Consider the following 22541-nt stretch of genomic DNA (forward strand, 5'->3'; position numbering starts at 1 on the left):
GTAGACTTGGAACTGAGCCTTAGTTTTAATCGTAGTCTAGGAAAGACAGTTGAGTGCCAAGAAAAGTGTAGAAATTATATTGAAGTGACATTTATGTAATTTGACAAAATGCACTTTTAAAGATCTCAACCACGTTATATTATAGTGATTATAAATATCATTTGCAATTGTTGTAACATGATTTTAAACCTGCACAAGTCTGCACAAGGGCAACTCAGGCATGCTAAAACACACTTGACTGACTCATGGTCTAAAGTCATGCAAATTGTGATAGAATGTAAAACTGTTGTTGATTGTTTCCATGCCACCCAGAGTGAGTGCTCCATTTGCATTCTCTTGGTCTTAAGCCAAACGAATTACAAAGACATTACACAAGCAGTTTTCAAGTGGCACAGTACAGCCTGATCTTTTATTCTCACCCAAGAGCACTTAAACCAAGAAAATGAAAGCTGTTTACACTATAGCGGTTAGCATTGTAGCAGTTCTCAATGTTTTTGTCTATGTAGTAACTTTTGCAAGTACTGGTTTTCATTTTGCTGATGACCTGAATTTTAAAGGAAGTCTTTAGATGATATCACCTTAACCTTTTTGGTTTGTCATGTGCGCTTGGAGGTTGGCCTGCAAGTGGACAATTTGTTTATACTGTACACAGACTACCAAAAACAGACACCACACATCAGTAACAGGAAAATCGGAGTAAAAAATAAAAACTACTTGTAAACTACATCTTCAAAAAGAGCATGGAGAGCATCAGCAATATTTTGCCAGTGAAAATGCTGTTTCGAAAACTGGGACGAGCGGTGTTTTTAATACTCCTCTCCTTCTTCCTCTCCTTCTTCTCCGACGCTGTCTGTGCCCACCTCTTCATAATCCTTCTCCAGGGCAGCCATGTCTTCTCTGGCCTCTGAGAACTCGCCCTCCTCCATACCTTCACCCACATACCAATGAACGAAAGCTCTCTTGGCGTACATCAGATCAAACTTGTGGTCCAGACGAGCCCAGGCTTCAGCAATGGCTGTGGTGTTGCTCAACATGCACACGGCTCTCTGCACTTTAGCCAGGTCTCCTCCGGGAACCACAGTTGGGGGCTGGTAGTTGATGCCAACCTTGAACCCGGTGGGACACCAGTCCACAAACTGGATGGTGCGTTTGGTTTTGATGGTGGCGATGGCGGAGTTGACGTCTTTGGGTACGACATCTCCACGGTACAGCAGACAGCAAGCCATGTACTTGCCGTGACGGGGGTCGCACTTCACCATCTGATTGGCTGGCTCAAAGCAAGCGTTGGTAATTTCTGCAACAGAGAGCTGCTCGTGGTAGGCTTTCTCAGCGGAGATCACTGGGGCGTAGGTGGCTAAAGGGAAGTGGATACGAGGATAGGGCACCAGGTTAGTTTGGAACTCAGTCAGATCTACATTCAGGGCTCCATCGAAGCGCAGGGAGGCGGTGATGGAGGAAACGATCTGCCCGATCAGCCTGTTGAGGTTTGTGTATGTGGGACGCTCGATGTCTAGATTTCTTCTGCAGATGTCGTAGATGGCCTCGTTGTCCACCATGAAGGCACAGTCAGAGTGCTCAAGGGTGGTGTGGGTGGTGAGGATGGAGTTGTAGGGCTCCACCACTGCTGTGGATACTTGGGGTGCAGGATAAATGGCAAACTCAAGCTTGGACTTCTTTCCGTAGTCAACAGAGAGCCGTTCCATAAGGAGGGAGGTGAACCCAGAGCCAGTGCCACCACCAAAACTGTGGAAGATCAGGAAGCCCTGGAGCCCAGTGCACTGATCAGCCTGCAGGATTCAACACTGTGATTATTCAGTGATCCTAAAGATAAAGCAAATATTTGAACCCAAGATTGTCTTACCAGTTTGCGAGTCCTGTCCAGCACCAGATCAATGATCTCTTTGCCAATGGTGTAGTGACCACGAGCATAATTATTGGCTGCATCTTCCTTACCGGTGATCAACTGCTCAGGGTGGAACAGCTGGCGGTAAGTACCTGTGCGCACCTCATCTGGAAAATCAAATTGCATTTGTTTTTAGCAGATCATTCTTGATACCATGTATATCGAGTATAGGCAAGAGGTCTGATGTACTTTGACTCCTCAGCAGGATCTGATTAGATTTCTTGCGACGCAGAATTATTTTTTTAATACAATTTTTGCAATAAACTGCGAGTGTACAGCCACGAGTTGTGGAAGCATTTCATTGCTTGATTTCATTACATGGATGGACCAGTGATTACTGCTTTATGCATTTTATTTGTGGGTCTGCAGGCGCATCATGTGCATAGTGGCCCTCAGACAGAACAGGCAGGTTGTCGATGAATGACAGGGCAGAAAAAGTATAATATAGCATATTTTGGATGGTCTGTCCTTGAAGGATGTTCGACTTAGAATTTTAAGTTACAGATTAATATTCTCTATTAAATGTTTTCTATTTATGTTGACATTAGCAATTTTACAAGTTCATTTTAGGGTTGGGTCCATAGACGATGCCATCATCCATCGTAGATGGCCAATAGACATCACGATGCTGAGCCGGCATCGCGATCATCCACCCTGCCACCATCGCAGCAGCCACCCTCTTGCAAAAAACACACACTCGTTTATACTAAAACGTTATAGTTTTAAAATGGCATTGTAGAACGAAAATGATCCACGTCCACACTGGTGTTTAACCGCTGAAAACGCACATTACGTGACCACACACTCTGTCATGCGCTCTAGCATATGTGCACGTCTGAGCTCCAAGCAGGCAGAGAGCAGGTACTTTGAGCACGAAACCCTAGAGAGCAGTGCTCTCCGGTCAGTTTATTAAAGATGTACAGCTGCATCGCGTCTCACTATAGTTGTTTAACGTGATATTTAATTAATCTTGTCGACTTTTCAGTCTTTCGAATCTATCAGGTAACGTGTCACAGTGTCAGTACACTGCTTCAATCTTTCACTTTCACGCTTGTAGTTAGTAATTTTAGCAAAAACCTCAGATACTGTTGGTTGGTTTCTGTTGGTTGTGCACCTTTTTTACCAACCAAGTTTGTCTACGCCATTATAAGGACACAGATCTCTCTGCCTCATCATGTCAGAGTACCACGGAAAAAAGTGATTGACAGGTGGTAATTTGTGTGTAACTTATATTTATATATTTATGATTTGGTTATGGGTAAAACGAAGACCATGTGGGTCAGGTAGATAAAACGGTAGGCTACAAATAATTAATCTGTTATTAATACGAGAACGACGATACCATCGTCCATCGCAATTACTTTACATTAGACATCATACGATGCCAAATTATTCGACATCGCCCAACCCTAGTTTATTCATTTATTCATTTTCCTTTAGCTTAGTCCCTGATTTATCAGGGTTCACCACATAGGAATAAACCACCAACTATTCCAGCATATCTTTTACACAGCGGATACCCTTCTAGTCACAACCCAATGCTGGGAAACGCACTCATACACTATGGCCAATTTAGTTAATCAAATTCACCTACACCATGTCTTTGGACTGTGGAGGACACCCATTCGAACATGGGTAGAGCATGCAAACTACACACAGAAATGCCAACTGGCCCAGCCGAGACTCGAACCAGTGGCCTTCTTGCTGTGAGGCAACAGTGCTAACCACTGAGCCACCATGTTACAAGTTAAGTAATGTTAAATGTTTAGTAGTTGTACAGCCTACATTTTTAATTGTTATCCCTCTCTTTCGGTAGCGTGAGATTGTGGAAATGAAATTTATATTTAGCTAGAAGTGGACTGTTGGTAAAAAAAGAAATTAATATATAGCAGGAGCGGTGGTGCGAAACAAAAGGAGTGGGAGTGGGCAGGAGCAGCAATGATAACACAGTCACACACAGACCTCTAGTACAGTTAGTCACTTCATTGAAGTATAGTGTATCATAAGAGAATCGGTTTCATTACCAATGACAGTAGGCTCCAGGTCGACGAAGACTGCTCTTGGGACATGTTTTCCAGCTCCCGTCTCACTGAAGAAAGTGTTAAAGGAGTCGTCGCCCCCTCCGATCGTTTTATCACTTGGCATCTGGCCATCTGGCTGGATCCCATGCTCCAGGCAATACAACTCCCAGCATGCATTGCCCATTTGCACACCTGCCTGGCCAACGTGGACTGAAATGCACTCACGCTAGAGTTTAAACGAGAAGCATTTGAATATTGGTTTAATGAACACATAACTAAAATCAAAAACAATAATCAAGATTTACAGAAAAAGTCATAAATATTCCTGAAGACATCCGTTAAAAGTGCAAGTCATGTCCAGTCGTTTACTATCATAAATAATACATCAGATGAATAAATCATTTAAGAGGCCTTACCATTGTAGAACTTTCCTCTGGCCGACGTCAAAAGTTCGGTTGAGAAATCTTGTGTTGGTTCTCTGTGACAATGTCCTCACTATATAAAGCCCAAGCTGATGCCATGGTAACAGGGTTTGTTGTTGGCAACAAAGGGGTTAAGCCAAATTATGCCAATGTCAATAATAGATGACCGGAGTGCAGTGAACAAACCGGCCTAGTTACATCCCAGTGCTTCAAGATTCCTGCAAAAGAAACACACTAACAGGCCAACACTTGTCCAGTTATTCACAGTTATTAATATTTAACCTTACTTGTGGATCAGTTCTCAAAAAAAAAAAAAAAAAAAAAGAGTTGTAAAGTGACTGTTTAGAGTCAGACCTATCGGTTTCAACTTTGTTTTTACTGCAATGGTTAATAGAAGAATCATTTTTCTTATCATAAAACACTTTCGGTGACAAGTTCCTAAATCAACCTTATTTTCTTATCTGGGATGAACAAGAAATCATTCCTTTTTCACTAAAATAACCTTATGTGCGATAGAAAGATCCTCTGAATGTTAATGCTTTTTTATGGAGCCTCAAGGCGAAAGGGAATCCTCTGTTGCCATGCTTCACATTTTACACCGCTCACAATTAATCATGAAAAATTCATAAACTGAGGTTTCAAACTAGAGATCTGTATTTACCCTGCTTGACTCGATCACATTTCCCGCAAAGTGGAGTTCAGTTTCCAAATGAAAGATGATAGTGGTTGGCAACTCTGGTAGACTTAAGACTTTAAGTCCAACAATAATCAGCAATTCCTTGCACCACTTAAAATCTGTGTTCTTGACGTTTAGCAGTGGTCACATTCACACAGTTCCTTGCCCGATGATATCTCTTAGTATCCCAATATCTTTTCTTTTTTTTTTTTCGCCTAATAAGGAACAGGCAAGTGTGGAAAGAAAAGTCTAGCTGGAACAGACAGGAACTGCAGCCCTTGGTTAATGTCCTTACTTGCATTTTCATCGGAGTGAATGACTGCAGTTTGCAAAATGTCAAATCTTCCTGAATAGACTTCATATTGTGCACTTACGAAAATGAGCTAAGGTTTTTCTACACTGGAAATACTATGGAAGTTAATACAGTTGAAGTCAGAATTATTAGCCGCCCTTTGAATTTTGTTTTCTTTTTTTAAATATTTCCTAAATTATGTTTAACAGAGCAAGAAAATGTTCACAGTGGGTCTGATAATATTTTTTCTTCTGGAGAAAGTCTTATTTGTTTTATTTTGAATAGAATAAAATCCGTTATGAATTTTTAAAAAACATTTTAAGGTCAAAATTATTAGCCCCTTTAAGCTATATTTTTATTTATTATTTTTTTTAATTATATTTCTATAGAACAAACCATCGTTATACAATAACTTGCCTAATTGCTGTAACCTTCCTAGTTAACCTAATTAACCTAAGTTAAGCCTTTAAATGTCACTTTAAGCTGTAAAGAAGTGTCTTAAAAATATCTAGTAAAATATTATTTACTGTCATCATGGTAAACATAAAATATATTAGTTATTAAAACTATTATATTTAGAAATGTGTTAAAAAAAATCTGCTCTCTGGTAAACAGAAATGGGAGGGGGGGGGGGGGGGTTAAACAGGGGGGCTAATAATTCTGACTGAAAAACTGTAGCCGTTTTCTTAAAGTATACTGCATCTTTCTTCGTGTTACCCAGATGAAATAAACTCATCTGGAAAAATGGAAAAAGTGGAGGATAAGTAAATGATTTTCATTTTAAGTGAACTATCACTTTAAGCGCAGTGCAGTGAACAAAAACATGAACAAAAAAAAACCACCATGATATGTGGAAACCAAGCACCAGCATCATGTTGTCAACATCTGCTTTGGCAAATACCACTTCCACTTCTTTAAACTAAATGTGAAGCATATCATCTAGACTTCCTTTTTCCCTCTTCATATACAGACTCCCAAATCTACTTCTCTAAAAGCTTTGTTTCTGTCTCTATGTAAACTGTGCTAACTGTTCCAATCTCTCACCTGAAGCTCTTGCCTTGTCATTTCTCCACCCTAATTAAATCTCTACACTATTGTTAACCGTCTGTGTGGCCATGGAGCCCAAAAACAAACATTTCTCATCTCTACCCTGAACGCTCCCATGACAATAAACGCAGATGTAATCCAGCTTTGTTTAAATAAGCTGTTATTAGCTGCTAGCTTATAATAGGATGTCAGTCAAGGTGCTGCTATTTGTTCGTTTTTTCAAATCAGTAATATAAGAAGCTCTTATAGTGCGTCAAATCACATGACAAGAAAAACAGGACACTAGATTCGATGTTCAGGATGGTTTTTATTTTAATACGCTTCTTCAGGGCTGCCAGACAGGGCGTTTCTTACAAAGAACTGCATGTTAAGACAGAGCATCCTAAGCTACCAAAATGCTGTGGGACGCTTTCTGATAAAACATAAAATACATTGCCACAGGCTATTAAATATGAGAACCTTGATCATTCGTAAGTCACCAATAGTTAACAGTTTTAGACAGAAACTTGGATAGACCTGACCTCTTGCTGTCTGTTCATTTCAATTAAATATTGTAATATTCAAAACTGATGTAGGTAAGCGCCTGTAAACAGAAAAATATATAAATTCCAGATTTACACAATACAGCCAGACAACAGCACACTTGATAGTACATTGCAGTAAGAGTTCACATATTAGCAGCTAATTTACCCTGCTTTGGAAATTCTGCAATGGTTTGGCAAAAGTAGATTGCTAGCATATTTGATATTAGATTTTAGCAAAGGCGTTAAAGCAGAGAGTCGTTCGCTAAATATTTTCAGCACATTCGCATTTCCAATAATCTATCTTAATCGAAATGTGTTGAAATACTGCATTTGAATCAGTAGCTATGTTTCCAACCAAAAATGCGAATTAAATTTATGCGCAAAAATGTACTATCGCATAAGACGTGCGAATAAAGCAGCAATTCCATCCAACGACTCAAAAAACAACAAAAAAACAAACAAACAAAGTCGTTCTGATTAACAGGCGCCAAATATCAAAAATAAAAACGGAATTTGCTGCCGTAGGAAAATCTGCTTGAATCGTTTCTTTCATTCATTCATTTTCTTGTGGGCTTAGTCCCTTTATTAATCCGGGGTCGCCACAGCGGAATAAACCGCCAACTTATCCAGCAAGTTTTTACGCAGCGGATGCCCTTCCAGCCGCAACCCATCTCTGGGAAATGAATCGTTTCTTTATTTATTAAATAACTTGCGCCTCAGAAGACAAATGCAGACACGCAATGAACGTGTGGTGGTGTTTGAAAGCGTGAGAGCACAGACGTCCTTGACTAGTCTGGGAGTAGTTAATCATGTGATAATACTAATACTGAAATAGTTACGGCATTTTAGAATGACCAAACCCAGATTTCAGATGTTTCACAATGTGCTCAGCCAGCTGGTTCGTCCATTAATGGGCATGCTGGAATTGGTTCCATCAACCGTTTTTAATGTGCATATCCAAAATGCGCATAAAAATAAGTGGATGGAAGCATAGCTATTGTTATTTAAACGCTATCTCACGGCGATTCGTAACTGTTGGATTTAGTAGCAAATTTGTATGCATTTATACGATCTCATTTGTACAATGTAGTACGATTTGCTCAGCCCCCAATGAGGGTTGGGTTTAGGGACGGGGTTTGCGGTCTCGCCTCTTTTTTTAAAAATCGTACATTTTCATTCGACTGAATTCGCAAACTAATTTAACGTAAAGTAGTTACGTTGCCTCGTGAGATCAGGCTGGTTATTTCCAAACAATACGATTTCATTTTTCCACCTGAAGTAATCAACATTTCAGACAACTGAATTTTATTACAAAAAAGATGTTTGCGCACATATTTCTATTGACGCAACTCTAATCGGAGGATCAGTGCATCGCAGACTACAAATCTATTTTTGACATGATTTTCTATTTCAATGTTAGTACGATCGATCTCCAGTTCTTTAAAAAATAAAGCTTCATTCACTCGTCTAAAAGATCTATAAACATTCAAGCAACCGTGATAAATATTTAAACCTCTTTGGTTTTAAAATGCATCGCAAAAAAATGTGTTTCAAGTTGTTCATACAGTACAACCACAGTGGTTTGTCCCATAAGCATAAATGTCTTAACATTTGGTGGCAAATACCTCTTAATGGCAGAAAAAAAGAACAAATATCTGATTAGCCCCTCTCATGCTAGAAACCCCCTGATTCGTTGAAATGACGCCTTTTTCAACTACAAATCGAAAACATTTGAATGCATTAAGATCATTAAAACTCTTTTGGGAGCCTGAAAATGCTAACGTTAGAAAGCGTGGTTCAGTGTGGATGTTTTGATTGCATTGTATGTTTTTATATGCGTAGTGTTCGTTTTTAGAGCATTGTTGTTTTCTAAATCCTATCATTTATAATTATACAGAACTAAGATATTAACGGGACTCATTTTCACGAGACTCAAGATATTATGAAATAATCCTAAATAAAATTAGCAATATTTTAAAGTCAACATGAAATCGAGTTTGTCTTTTCCAATTTACTCCTGAAATCTGACATTCATGTGAAAAAAAAGGAATATAATATACAGCGAGTCTTGATTGTAGATTTGAAACTAATTGATTTGGGAATTTGCGAGTGTTGATCAAATGTCCAAAGTCTGCTTACATTATGCTTTTAGTTGCTTTTGTTGAGATGATATTCTTAAGTATTTACACTTTTTGATTTTACTGTATGTTAAACAAACGCTGAATTTTTCAAAGGAAACTAAATAAACCTATTTTCATATTTTTGTGTTTTTGGTATAAGTTGTAAGTTGTTCCAGTTGGGTTAAATATAGTAGTGAAGAAACAACAGAAGTTCGAAAGCAGTTAAAACTAGTTTACGGTAAGTAACTGGCAAGTTAACAAAGCACAAAATATAACCTTTAGACTTTGCTAGATTTACAATGATAATTTCTGTGATAGCATTTCATCCAGCAAAAATATTTGCCCCAGAATTGATTTTCTACCATTTTCTACTTTTATAACGGGATTTCTTTTCAATAATTAACTTGTTAACTGTATCTGTGTTGCCTTTTTTGTCAAATACTTAACCGCATACAATTATTTTAATCATTTAGAGTACCAAAAACATTCACAAGTCAAAGGGGGTTACATGCATTTACACGACAAGCACAATACACAAATATATGTAAAAGTGATAGATCTTTTTAATTACTGCTCTTAAAATGTACTCACAATCTTATTTTCCTGCCACAGCAGAATGAACCACCAATTACTCTGGCAATTGTTTTACATAGAGGATGCCTTTGCAGTTGTAATAATGACACCTTTTTATGTTTAGGGAAATGGCACTTTAGGGAAATGGCATGGCGATCCACAACATCAGGTGAGTGTAAGTTATAACCTATTACAGGGTGTCCGCAGGGTCTTAAAAAGTATTAAAAGTTGATAAATCAATTATGAGAAAATGAATGCCCTTAAAAGGTATTAAAAAGTCTTAATTGTGTTTTATGAGGTTTTTACGAGCGTTGTCTAAAGTGTTTGACTCCAAAAAAGCATAAATATATTTATTTTCCTCCTAATATTAACACGTGCTTGATCAACGCGATTGGTTCGGGCTGGGGCACGTCTGGCCAAGCTCCTCCATCTGAGTATTGTCAAGTAATTTACGACAAACGCAAAACGGAAGATGATGTGACTCTCTTCTCTCTTCAAATGTAGCGAAACCATAGAGCGAAACAGACGGCAAAATGGGAAAATGTACATTTGCGAACTCCTTGTTGGAGAAAGAAGAGTTTAAACAGTGGCTGAAGCCTGTCACTGAAAACAATCGCGTAATTTATTCTTTCAAGCTTTGTTTCTTCCGAGATTATCTGAGTTCTGTTGCGTGGATGTGAACCATTGATTTATTTAACCAAAAGTGTTTATTAACAGCTGTTTGTTAAGTGAAAGGTTTGATACTGATTAGAACCTGAAATGGCGATTATGTCTTATAATATTCCAACACAATCTCACAGCAATTCGTAACTTTTTTTATTTAGTAGCTTATTCGTATGAATTCGTACGATCTAATTCGTACAATTTAGTACGATTTGCTCATCACCCAATGATGGTTGGGGTTAGGGGTGAGGTTGGGTGCCACGCCTCCTTTTTAAAATCATACAAGGTCAGTTGTACGAAAATGTACGAATTAGCCACTAATCTGACAAAACGTAAAATACTTACGTTTCCTTGTGAGATCAGGCTGAATATTCTGAGAGGGTCTTTAAAAAGTCTTAAAAAGGTATTGAAATTACCTTTAGGATTCCTGCATATACCCTGTATTACAATAATGTCTACAATGTGAAATGAGAGAATTTGTGATGGTTACTTTTTTCAGTTTGACTCATTGGTGAATAATCTTATTTATAGCATCAAAAGAAAAGTGTGATTGGTTGTAATGCTCAACAACTGCAAAAAACAAATGATGCAATGTGCACAGATCTTAACGCACCAAACTATTTATTTAAACGCTTTTACATTTAGTATTTTTTCTTCAGGTTATTCAACCTTTAACAATTTTGAATTTGTGTGGCACTTCTGCTCTAAGTCTGTTAAATTCGGACTCTTGTGTCGTCATAATCTGTGAAAAATTTCATGTTGACTTTAAGCCGAGTCGTGCAGGGTTTGACTTTCCAAAATGGCTCAACAACAAACCCAACTCAAATCAGCCCCCAGCATTCATTTCAACCTGAGATCTATCACTTTACACACATCTAATGGCCTTTATCTGACTCCAGTTCTACAAAAGTGATGACAGTATGCTGAAGAAACTTTTTTTTTTTTTTGCTTGTGTAGCCATTATTTTTCAAGATGTTTTATAAAAAAAATCGTTATCACAGTAGAGTAGAAGTGAGAAAATGAAGGATGAGAACAGGTGGTTGTGAGAAAGCGACTCCGCTCACAGTTTCTGGGTGAAGTTTTCAGGGAAGACTCCTTTTGCTAGGAGGTTTTTGTTCTGAAGCCAGTGGGACTCTTTTACACCCATTAACCAGCCATCATCCTGCAAACACACATATTGAGCGATTCTGTTACTGCATCGGAGTGTGCATGTTTGAGCATGTGTGCCATGACTGACCGCTTCATCTGGGTTGGCAAAGGGAAGCACAAGCACAATGTCACCAGCCTTCAGGTCAAGTTCATCACTGTCTGTTGCACTGTAGTCGTGCATTGTTTTCACCTGCAACAACAAACATGTTAGTAAATTCTATTGTAGACATAAATATATACGGTAGTACACATTTTGAAATTCTAGAGTAGAGCTGCATGATTCTGGCTAAAATGAGAATCGCGATTTTTTTGCTTAAAATAAAGATTAAAATAAAGGTATGGTAAAAACAAACATATGGCACAACATTGATAATAATATTATGTGTAGGTCTACTGGTTTCTATAAATAATTCTATTCAACTTATAATAATTCTGATGTTGCATTATTATGTTTGAGATATATGCTTGCAATCTGTCAAATTAGACAAATGTATTCACTGGTAAAATCAGGCATTTGCCAATATCAGATTATATTCAACAATATATAGGTTAGAGTACTTATACTGACATTAGCCCCTTTCACACATACAGACCTTTCCGGAAAGGTTGTATGTGTGAACAGGTCCTTTTTGAAAATACCGGTAAATTCGTTCTGGCTATTTTCCGGAAAGAGAAGTTGTAACATTACCGGCAATTTGCCGGAATGCTGCGCTGTGTGAATGCAGAAGGAAGATTCCCGTAATAAGCGAGTGCACGTCTAGAACGTGCTGACGTGAGACGTCTGCTTTAGCCAATCACAACAGTCAGACGCATTTACGTCCGCGCGGTTTATGAGAATAAAAGCCTTTGAATATTTTTCCAGACACATTTAGCTGCTAGAAGTTAGTCAGATCACGTTTATATGTTCTTCTTAATGCCAACTGTGTAAATAATCATCGATGAGATGCTTATGATAAGCCGTTGTTTGTTTACCTTCAAGCTTTGCGTGTGCTTGTGAAACAGCCTGTGAGCGCCTGCACACGCACATATTATGAACATCTCGACATGCGAAAGTGATCCTGCGAAAGTTGTTCACAATATTGATCATCCACAGAGTTTTTAATTTAGTAAAATGTTTACAAATACAAGCGCAGCCGTTTAAAGCTCATTTGTGGTGAATGATGTCAGAATTTACCGGTATTTTGGAATGGATGTGGGAATGCTCTTTTCCGGAAAATTTCCGTAACGTCCTTGCCTGTGTGAACAGCGCTTTTTTAAATACACCGGTAAAGTCGTTCCGGAAATTTTCCAGATATTTACCGGTATCACTGTGTGAAAGGGGCTATTGTAAACATTTATTTTCATGCACAACTGTGGGTTCGCTATGAAAGAAAAAACATTTCAAATGCTCGTCGTAATCATAACTCTAAAATGCGATATGATCATTTAAAAGAAGTGCACACTTTCGGTTTCATTTTGACTGCTAAGTGCTTGTTCATACTTCGCGCGCGGCTCCCAAACGATTACTCTGTGCCACAAACTGAATATTATTTACAACTGTATTACCTGTTACTCGCAACATATGCAGGTTCTGTTCACTAAAGTAGGCGCGCTCGAGTCTATCATTAAGTAGAGCGAGCTCGCGCCCTCTGTGATAACAGCTCACAGTCAAGCTGCACACGTCACGTGTGATTTCCCGATCGCGAGAACATCATTATATTAAGACAAAAATGACATTTTTAGTTAGATTATACCTTATAAATACAATATGTGACTCATTCAACATCATTTGGAGGTGTCAATGTCACTGAGCAACGTGTGTGAAACAATGAAAAGACTCCTGCGGCCGCCTTTTCTTCTCTCCCGAACTTGAAAATATGATTGGCAGAATCGTAGAAAAGGTGGATTAAAATCATCTAGGGGGTCGAATCGAGATCACAATCTTTTAGCGATTAATTGTGCAGCTCTATTCTAGAGTCAGCTTAACTTATAAATAAGGAATTTTCACATTAAGAACTTTAACTATAATATCAACCACACCAACTATGTGGTTATGTTGTTTGCTGCTGGAGTCTGACTGGCTTTTGTCATTCATCAGCATAAAAAAAATAGTGTTCCTCTGTTCTGTTATTTCATTTTGGTGCCAGACATCACCTTGAGGAATCACTGTAGTAAAAGATTTATTTTAATGTGGCATTGCATGTTGGTAGGCGACACAGTGGCGCAGTTGGTAGTGCTGTCGCCTCACAGCAAGAAAGTCACTGGTTCGAGCCTCGGCTGGGTCAGTTGGTGTTTCTTTGTGGTGTTTGCTGGCAGTTTGTTCATGTTGGCTGAAAAAATAACGTGCTCCTTTTTTCCCGGCTTTTTTTCCGTGCTCCACTCTCGCGTTTGTCCGTTTCTTTCTGAATATGTCATTCTCGCGTTTGTCAGCTTCTCACAGAATCGGGTTTCCAAAGCACGTCAATAATCAAGCGCACATTATTATTATCAGCTCAATAAGTTGGTTATTTCAGATATAACGTTAGACGCGCGGCAAGCGCAAGGAAGAAAATCGAAACCGCTCGCGCGTCAGATTTGCTCGTAAAAAAAACTGTGAGGCACAGGGTAGATTCTGCTCTACTCCATGGCTGTGTGGCTGTTCATCAGGACGACGATATATGAATATATAATTCCGCTGTAATCTCTCGCGGTGTATTTCAAACATGGCGGGTCCTTTGTTTACATTCTGGCTTGTTGTAAGTGAATGACGTATCTCTTCTGTAAACCAATAGCGTTTTGGTACCCTTTCTTGTGTTTGGGACCCTTTCGAAAGGGTCCCGAAAAAGTGGTACGGTACGGTTTGGTTCGGTACGCCTTTTGACAGTGGAAATGGCCATAAAAGCGTACCAAACCGAACCGTACCGTACCACTCAGTGGAAATGGGCCATATGGTGCATAGAGAATGTTTTGAAGGAGATAATATCCTGTGAGGGCCCAACAAAATCACATGTCAATTCAGAACTTTTTGATTAAGTGGCTAATTGGTACAATCTCATTCATACAATTTCTACGATTTGCTCATGGGTTTGGGGGAGGCACTGGGTGCCACGTCTCTTTTTTTAAAATCGACTGAACTCAGACGAATAAGCCACTAAACTGACAAAGCATAAAATAGTTAAGTTTCCTCCTGAGATCAGCCTGGAGTGGCAGTTCTGTAGCGGATAACTGTCTGGCAACAGTAATTTAAGGCTCGTGCACACTGGGACGACTATCACATGCGATTATTATAGATGGTTGATACCTTGTGACTTTGGGTTGGGGGGGTTGACTTTCTGCCTAATAAACTGTCCAACATATGCTCTTAGCTCATGTATCTTGATGTGCTAAAGTTAATTAAATTCAATTAATGTTTATTTATATAGCGCTTTTCACAATGTAGATTATGTCAGAGCAGCTTAACATAGTTTTAGTGAAGTCCAGATTTCAGAGTTGAAGTTCAGTGTAGTTTAAATTTAAGGTATTACATTTTTGCTCTAGCTTAAAAGTAGGGCCAGACAGAATCTGCTGACATTTTTGCTGTTTCTGCACAGAATCTTGTGAAAAATCTTTAGATTTATGTGGAATGATTTTGAGAGTATCGTAACTAAAAACTTAATATATGAAATAAAAAATAAAACCTTTGTAATAACTTTTATTTCATGTTTACAATGCAAATCCAATTAAAACCTCTTGATTGGTAAACAAAGCAAGTCTCTTATATAATATCTCTACTAAAATACAGAAAATATTACTCTACAAACCGTATCATAAATAAATCATGATATTGATTTGTAAATAAATGATATTACTGAAATTAATAAAAAAAACTGAATATAAATTTACACACATTTACACAAGTAAACAAATAGCCTCAATGATTGACTAAAAATGGGCCAAGCAGTGGCACAGTAGGTAGTGCTGTCTCCTCACAGCAAGAAGGTCGCTGGTTCAGCCTCGGCTCAGTTGGCGTTTCTGTGTGGAGTTTGCACGTTCTCCCTGCGTTCGCGTGGGTTTCCTCCGGGTGCTCCAGTTTCCCCCACAGTCATGCAGTACAGGTGAATTGGGTAGGCTAAATTGTCCGTAGTGTATGATTGTGTATCTTTGTGTGAATGTGTGTGTGGATGTTTCCCAGAGATGGGTTGCGGCTGGAAGGGCATGCTCTGCGTAAAAACTTGCTGGATAAGTTGGCGGTTCATTCTGCTGTGGCGACCACAGAATAATAAAGGGACTAAGCCGACAAGAAAATGAATGAATGAATTGGCTAAAAATCTGTGGATTCCGTGTGGGCCTACTTATTACTTATACTAACCACTATGCTATTGACAAAGTCATGTTGCCAATTTGCATGATCAAGTTGCGGGATAAATAATCGTCTAGGTGTGTGTGAGGCTTTAAGGTCTGCAAAAGAGCATCTTTGAATATAACACATCTAACATTAAAGCAGATGAGCCAAACCAGTGGAATAAGAGAAGTAGATTGTCTGGCCTGACGAGTCTTGATTTTGCCTGTGACGTTCAGATGGATGTTCCGTGACGTTAATTTGGAGTAAACAAAACCTATCCTTCGTCTATCAATGATGCTGGTGTATAATGTGTAATATTTTTACAAACTACTTTCCTGATCATTCATTCATTCATTTTCCTTTGGCTTAATCTCTATTTCATAGGTCACCACAATGGAATGAACTGCCAGTTATTCCAGCATATGTTATACTTTGCGGATGCCCTTCAGGCCGCAACCCAGAAACACCCATACACACTCGTACACTATGGCCAATTTCAGTTTATTCAATTTAACTATACCACATGTCTTTAGACTGTGAAGGAAACAGGAGCACCAGGAGGAATTCTACAAGAACACAGGGAGAACATGCAAACTCCACACAGAAATGCCAACTGGCCCAGCAGGGACTCGAACCAGTGACCTTCTTGCTGTGAGGTGACAGTGCTACCCACTGAGCCATTGTGCAACCTCTTTCCTGATCATAATGACTCAAATATTCTCTGGGATCTCGGTTTGACAATGAAACTTACCTTAAAGAGAACAGATGGAGGAAGCTCTGTATCTGAGGAGCCATTTGTCACCGTTGGGGCTTCATTCTAAATACCAAAAAAAAAAGAGAGAGAGAAGAATTAACCACATCTAAGCAACTCTCAATCAAACCTTTTTACACAGAAAGCGTGTACACGAACACAGAAACCACATGACCTACTCCTAGACCATCCTAACAGTTAATCAAGACTCCTATTCTTCTTACACTCTGAAGCTCCTCCCATTGAGGCGGCTCTGACTCCGCCTCCCAATCCTGGGCCGCATCATTGGCCCAGTTAGTCTCTGTGTCCTGCACTTGCCCTACCTGGGACCCTTCCTCATCCCAGTGCTCGTCCTCCCAGTCTGGCTGTGCAGGGGCAGCGGTTTGACCATCCCAGCCTGACTGGGCAGGCGCACCGTCCTGTTCGTCCCAGCTAGGAGGTTCATACGACTGGACAGCAGGAGTGACATCATCATCCCATTCAGGAGCAGCATACGGCTGACCGTGAGGTTGCGCATCGGCTTCGTTATCTGAATCCCACCGCTGAGAGGGACTGACGGCGGGGCTGTGAGCGGGCTGGGGTGGGGAGGAAGGGTCGGCAGATGGGATTGTTTTTTTTTTTTGGATTATGGACAAATATTTAGGGTGGAAATATAGGGACGAAGCACCAATAATTCAAAAGAAAAGGGAATAAATCAAGGAAAACAAAGAAAAGAGGCATCAACAACTTGCAGATGAAGTACGAATTATAATCACTCCTAAATTATTAGCCCATTTGTACCTAAGAGTCCATATTTGTACCTCAAGGGTTTATATTAGTTCCAAAAAAGTTTTTTAGGCACTAATATGTACACATGAGGTACCAATATGCCAACACAATCTCAATTCGTACCTTTTTGATTTAGTGGCTAATTCGTATGAATTCGTACGATCTAATTCGTACAGTTTAGTACAATTTGCTGATCACCCAATGACGGTTGGGGTTAGGGGTGGGGTTATGTGCCATGCCTCCTTTTTAAAATCGTACATTCTCGTATGAATTAGCCACTAAACTGACAAAATGTAAAAATACTTGCGTTTCCTCGTGAGATCAGGCTGAATATGCTGCCTTTGAAAACGTACTAAAATTTCTGAGTGCATGATCCAGAATATAACAAGAGAGATGTGATCCTTTGCAAACTCTTACCTCCCATGAATTCCACGAAGCCCCCTTCATGAGGCAGCACAGAATGAAAGAGAGACTCAATGAGGCTCATAGTAAGAGTTCAAGGTACATCTATTTCCATGTGTAACAGTGTGCAGAAAGCTCTCATAAACTGCAATAACAAGAGCTTATGCTCATGACAAACAGCACTCAGAGTGTTTTATTGCAGCAAATAGGCATGAGAGGAAAGCATTTGCTAAAGGTGCAGAGATCTAACAGTGTATACCGGAACTCAAGAGTAAGAGGACAAGAAATATATAATAACTATTCCAGCATACCCGTCAACCCTCTCGTTTTTCCAGAGATTTTACGGTTCTATCCTGCTATCATTCCATAAAGGTATTTTTCAGTATTTTTCCCGTATTTTCAATCTTTCTATGAAGGGTGGCAATAAACATTAAAGAGCCGATCCTCCCTATATGCAAACCAAACCGCCAAACCACCCTTGCTTTTAAATGTGAATCTGTGGGATTCTCTTCCTTTTCATTACAGGCACAGTTACCACTCATATGCAATCCTCAAAACAGTCAGTTCATGTAGCAGTGCGTGACTGTCAGACGTGTTCCATTGTGATAAATACATGCAGTTTCCCAAACAGATTCTGTAAGCGGAGCACTCTGGGTTTTAGGTGCGTGTTTGACATATAGAAATAATAATAACAACAATCTAAACGTTGATGTTAGTGGCATAAACAGAAAGCAATCGAATGCTTTCATTATAGATCTGTGCATTTTTAAAGTGACGACTCTGTTGTTTAATGTAATCAAACTAAGAATCTAAATGAGAGATGCATTTGTTGCTCTTTAATCTGAATGGTTAAATTATACAGTGAGGAAAAGGTTAATGAGATTTAATAACTTGTTTCAATTTCTTCATATATTACTTCATATATACCTTAATAGCTATTACTTGGAATATGCTAAACTGCTTGCTAATTTATTTGCAGCTTTTTCTAGTGTATACTATTTATTATACTGTTATACTGTAGTCTACTATTATACTGTAAATAATAATAAAACATATTACTGACATTTTCAACTGTTTATTTACAATTAAACAGCTTCAGATGAACATATTTAGTAAATTGGGAGATATTATATATAGATATATAATTTAATCCTGTGATTAAAAGCAGAATTTCCATCATCATTACTTCAGCCCTCACTGTGTCACATGATCCAGTGTTCATGTGACTCCAGAGTCACATGAAGGATCCTTCAGTAATGGCTCTATTTCACTGACTTGCTGGTTAAGAAACCAATCAGTGAAATCAACAGTCTGTTTGATGAGAAAAAATAGGTATATAGTTTTTACATTTTTTTCATGGTACCCTGAATTGTGATGAACAAAACATTCAAAAAGGCAGTACTTTATTTAAAATAGAAAACTTTTGTAACATTATAAATGTCTTCCACTGTTACTTTGAAAATAAATAATAGCATCATTGCTGAAAAAAAAATTATTTAAGGAAATAGGTTAAATAAAAACTGTAGCGTTTCTATGATTTGTATTATTATTATTATTATTATTATTATTATTATTATTATTATTACTTTTAGTAGTAGTAGTAGTAGTAGTATTACAATAAATAGAAAAATATCTGCTGATCTAAAAGATGTTTAACATAAACCACATGCAAGTGACACATGCAGAACAGATAAACCATATAGAGACATTTCCAATCCTCATAAATACAAAGCAGTCAACATTTGAAATGGATTAAAGTCTTTCAAAGTTGTCCAAAATCTATTGAACACCCATTTTTGTCATATGTTGACAGCTGTATGTGTATATACAGTTAAAGTCAGAATTATTAGCCCCCCTGAATTATTAGCCTCTCTGTTTATTTTTCCCACAATTTGTTTTTAACGGAGAGCACATTTTTTCAACACATTTCTAAGCATAATAGTTTTAAGAACTCATTTCTAATAACTGATCTATTTTATCTTTGCCATGATGACAGTAAATAATATTTGACTAGATATTTTTAGGCAAGTTACTGTATAACGATGGTTTGTTCTGTAGACCAGGGGTTCCCAAACTTTTCAACCCGCAACCCCCAAAATGACAATGCCAGTGACTCGCCACCCCCAATATCTTCTGAAGTGGTTATAAATACAGAAACCTTTCATGCAATAGCGCACACACACCATAGACCCAAGTCTGTTCTTTAGTTTTTTAGATGGATGTCAGTGCTGTAAACGGGCCAGAAAGTTTAACCTGGTGTTATAAAATCAATCTGCTGCATCTGATGCTATTGCTGTGTCTTTAATATAATGTAATTACCCCAGGGGTTGCAGTCTAATAGAACTAGTAACTATAAGCTACTATAGTACCTATATAGTATAAAGTAAATATAAATGACTATTTTTTCTCTTCAGTAGGTTATGGATAAAATATGGTCATTCTGATTTTTGGAAATTATTATAATAATTCTGACCTTAACTGTATGTATGCATATACAGTCAAGCCTGAATTCTTCAATTCTGACTTAACATTTTTGTTCAATTGTAAATAAAAACATGTAAAAATATTGTTTCCCACATTGACACCTCTTGTATATTGTCCTATTATCTTTTAGGAGAAGCCTGTGTCATTTGCAGTCAAAAAATAAAACTTGCTGGTAAAATAAAAGTAACTTTAAGTCAGAATTTGTCAGGGGTACGAGTCATTTCTGGCTTGCCTGTATATATAAGGTAAATATGCAGGAATGTAATTTCACATCAAACCCGAAGAGGTCAATCTGGTGCATGCATCTTAGAAGGCTGAATATTTTTGTTGACCCTGAACCCTGACCTTTACTCTGTGCCATCCTGTTGTTTGACAGCCACCAGATGAAATGGAGCAATGCTGACTGTTTGCAAAGCATCCAGATCTAAATCCAGCAGACTATTCACTATTGGACCATTACACTGTTGTGCACAGTACAAAACAGTGACAATGCTTAGGTGAAATCACTGCTTTGCAGAAAGAGAAAGCGATGGTGACAAACTTTGATCCTTCGGTTGAATAAGCAGAACGGGAGTTAATAATAGGACAATGACAGTCTCTTTATGGCTTGGAAATGCAGGAAGTGCCCCTATTAAAGGGATAGTTCACCCAAAAACTGAAAATTCAGTCATTATTTACTTGCACTTCACTTGTTCCAAGCCTCTTTTACTTTCTTTCTTCTCTTGAACACAAAAGTAGATATTTTAAAGAAAGCTGGAAACCGGTAACCATTGACTTGCATAGTATTTGTTTTACCTACTAAAGGAAGTCAGTACAGGTTTTTCAAAATATCTTCTTTTATGTTCAACAGATTAAAAAATCTCATAAAATTTGTAACCACTTGAGGTCGAGTAAATAGTATGTACATTTTCCTTTCAAGGAAAACTCCACTTTTTTTGAAAATGGGCTCATTTTACAACTCTTCTAGAGTAAAACAGCTGAGTTTTACAGTTTTTTTTTATCTATTCAAATCTCTGTGTCCGGCGGAGGACTTTTAGCTTAGCTTAGCATAGATCATTGAATCAGATTAGACCATTAGCATCATACTCATAAATTACCAAAAAAATAAGGAGAATAGTCCAATTTAATGGAGTCTAATCTTCCAATCTAATTTTGTCTCAAACTGGTTTATGCAACTCATTTTTACATTGTTTATACATTCTTATCAAATATATTATCTGTATACAGTTTAAGTCAGAATTATTAGCCCTGCTTTGATTTTTTTTTTTCTTTTTTAAATTTTTCCCAAATGATGTTTAACGGAGCAAGGAAATTTTCACAGTATGTCTGATAATATTTTTTCTTCTGGAGAAAATCTTATTTGTTTTATTTCAGCTAGAATAAAAGCAGTTTTTAATTTTTTAAAAGTCATTTTAAGGACAAAATTATTAGCTCCTTTTAGCTATAATTTTTTTCGATAGTCTACAGAACAAACCATCGCTATACAATAACTTGCCTCATTACCCTAACCTAATTAACCTAGTTAAGCCTTTAAATGTCACTTTAAGCTGTATAGAAGTGTCTTTAAAAATATCTAGTAAAATATTATGTGCTGTCATCATGGCAAAGATAAAAGAAATCAGTTATTAGTGATGAGTTATTAAAACTATTATGTTTAGAAATGTGTTAAAAAAAACTCTTCTCTTCGTTAAACAGAAATTGGAGGAAAAAATAAACAGGGGGGTTAATAACTCTGACTTCAACTGTATAAGCATCAGCTTTTTACATTTTTACAATGTCTAAAACACTATTCAAAGACCTGCTCTCTCCCTTTCTGAGAATATACTTTGCTTAATTCGTCAGATGGCCATTTGCTCAGTTTTGATTAGTCGACTACACACAGGAGTGTTCATTAAATGGCAGCCCAAAGCCAAATGCCAAAAGCCATCATTGATTTAATACGCTGGTAAAAAAAAACATAAGAGAACCAGCATTGAAGCGCACATTGCTTCACAGATGGTTATAGTTAAGAGCGCATGTTTGTTTTTGTTTTATTTTAAATCAAAGACCGTGAACATGAACACTTACAAGCACAGTGATACAAACAGTAATGATTCTGTATCAATTAGGGCACAAGCTCTCATCATTTGGAAGTGCATTCAAAGCGGATTTACTTTCTCAGCACAAAAAAACTGCCCTGTCAGCTTGTCGATATCACAAGCCAAACTTATTCAGGCCTCAGCAACATCTACAGTGTTTGAGGGCGAAAGCAGATGTTGTACAGGATACCATTATACAAATTTACTACAAAACTACATACAATTGAAGTCAGAATTGATAGCCCTCCTGAATTATTTGCCCCGCTGTATATTTTTTTTTACCAATTTTTTTTCAATATAAATATTTCTAAACATAATAGTTTTAATAACTTAATTCTAATAAAAAGATAAACTGGACTAATAGTTTTGACCTTAAAATGTTTTTTTTT

General features: G+C 37.9%; 2 protein-coding genes across 33 annotated transcripts in view; both read right to left on the bottom strand.

Moving 5' to 3' along the window:
* Positions 1–379: 379 nt before the first annotated feature.
* Positions 380–4406, bottom strand: si:ch211-114n24.6. Its single transcript, NM_001326595.2, has 4 exons — positions 4341–4406; positions 3928–4150; positions 1862–2010; positions 380–1787 (listed from the first exon to the last, which is right to left on the bottom strand). The coding sequence occupies exons 1-4, from the start codon at positions 4341–4343 to the stop codon at positions 807–809; spliced, it is 1356 nt and encodes a 451-aa protein (NP_001313524.1). The 5' UTR covers positions 4344–4406; the 3' UTR covers positions 380–806.
* Positions 4407–6648: 2242 nt separating this feature from the next.
* Positions 6649–22541, bottom strand: part of bin1b (bridging integrator 1b) — a 59318-nt gene continuing 43425 nt past the window's right edge. For 13 of the 32 annotated variants that reach the window (XM_087255478.1, XM_087255474.1, XM_087255472.1 and 10 more), the window contains 3 exons: positions 16421–16486; positions 11479–11580; positions 10846–11403 (listed from right to left, as the gene is read on the bottom strand). In XM_087255478.1, the coding sequence (XP_087111604.1) occupies positions 11302–11403; positions 11479–11580; positions 16421–16486 (270 nt within the window). In that variant the 3' untranslated portion in view covers positions 10846–11301. Of the gene's footprint in view, positions 11404–11478; positions 11581–16420; positions 16487–16644; positions 16996–17605; positions 17630–22541 lie in introns of all 32 variants that reach the window. The other 19 variants (NM_001327970.3, XM_087255459.1, XM_087255456.1 and 16 more) reach the window with 5 other exon arrangements.

The sequence above is a fragment of the Danio rerio genome, chromosome 6 (assembly GCF_052040795.2).
Source record: "Danio rerio strain M-AB ecotype USA chromosome 6, GRCz13ab, whole genome shotgun sequence".
Classification (NCBI taxonomy): domain Eukaryota; kingdom Metazoa; phylum Chordata; class Actinopteri; order Cypriniformes; family Danionidae; genus Danio; species Danio rerio.

Excerpts from the sequence above, each read along its gene's own strand:
- si:ch211-114n24.6 (NM_001326595.2), bottom strand. Across the intron at positions 2,011-3,927 it reads CCTGGAGCCTACTGTCATTG|ATGAGGTGCGCACAGGTACT; the intron begins GTAATGAAACCG and ends TTGATTTTCCAG. Across the intron at positions 1,788-1,861 it reads TGGACAGGACTCGCAAACTG|GCTGATCAGTGCACTGGGCT; the intron begins GTAAGACAATCT and ends TGAATCCTGCAG.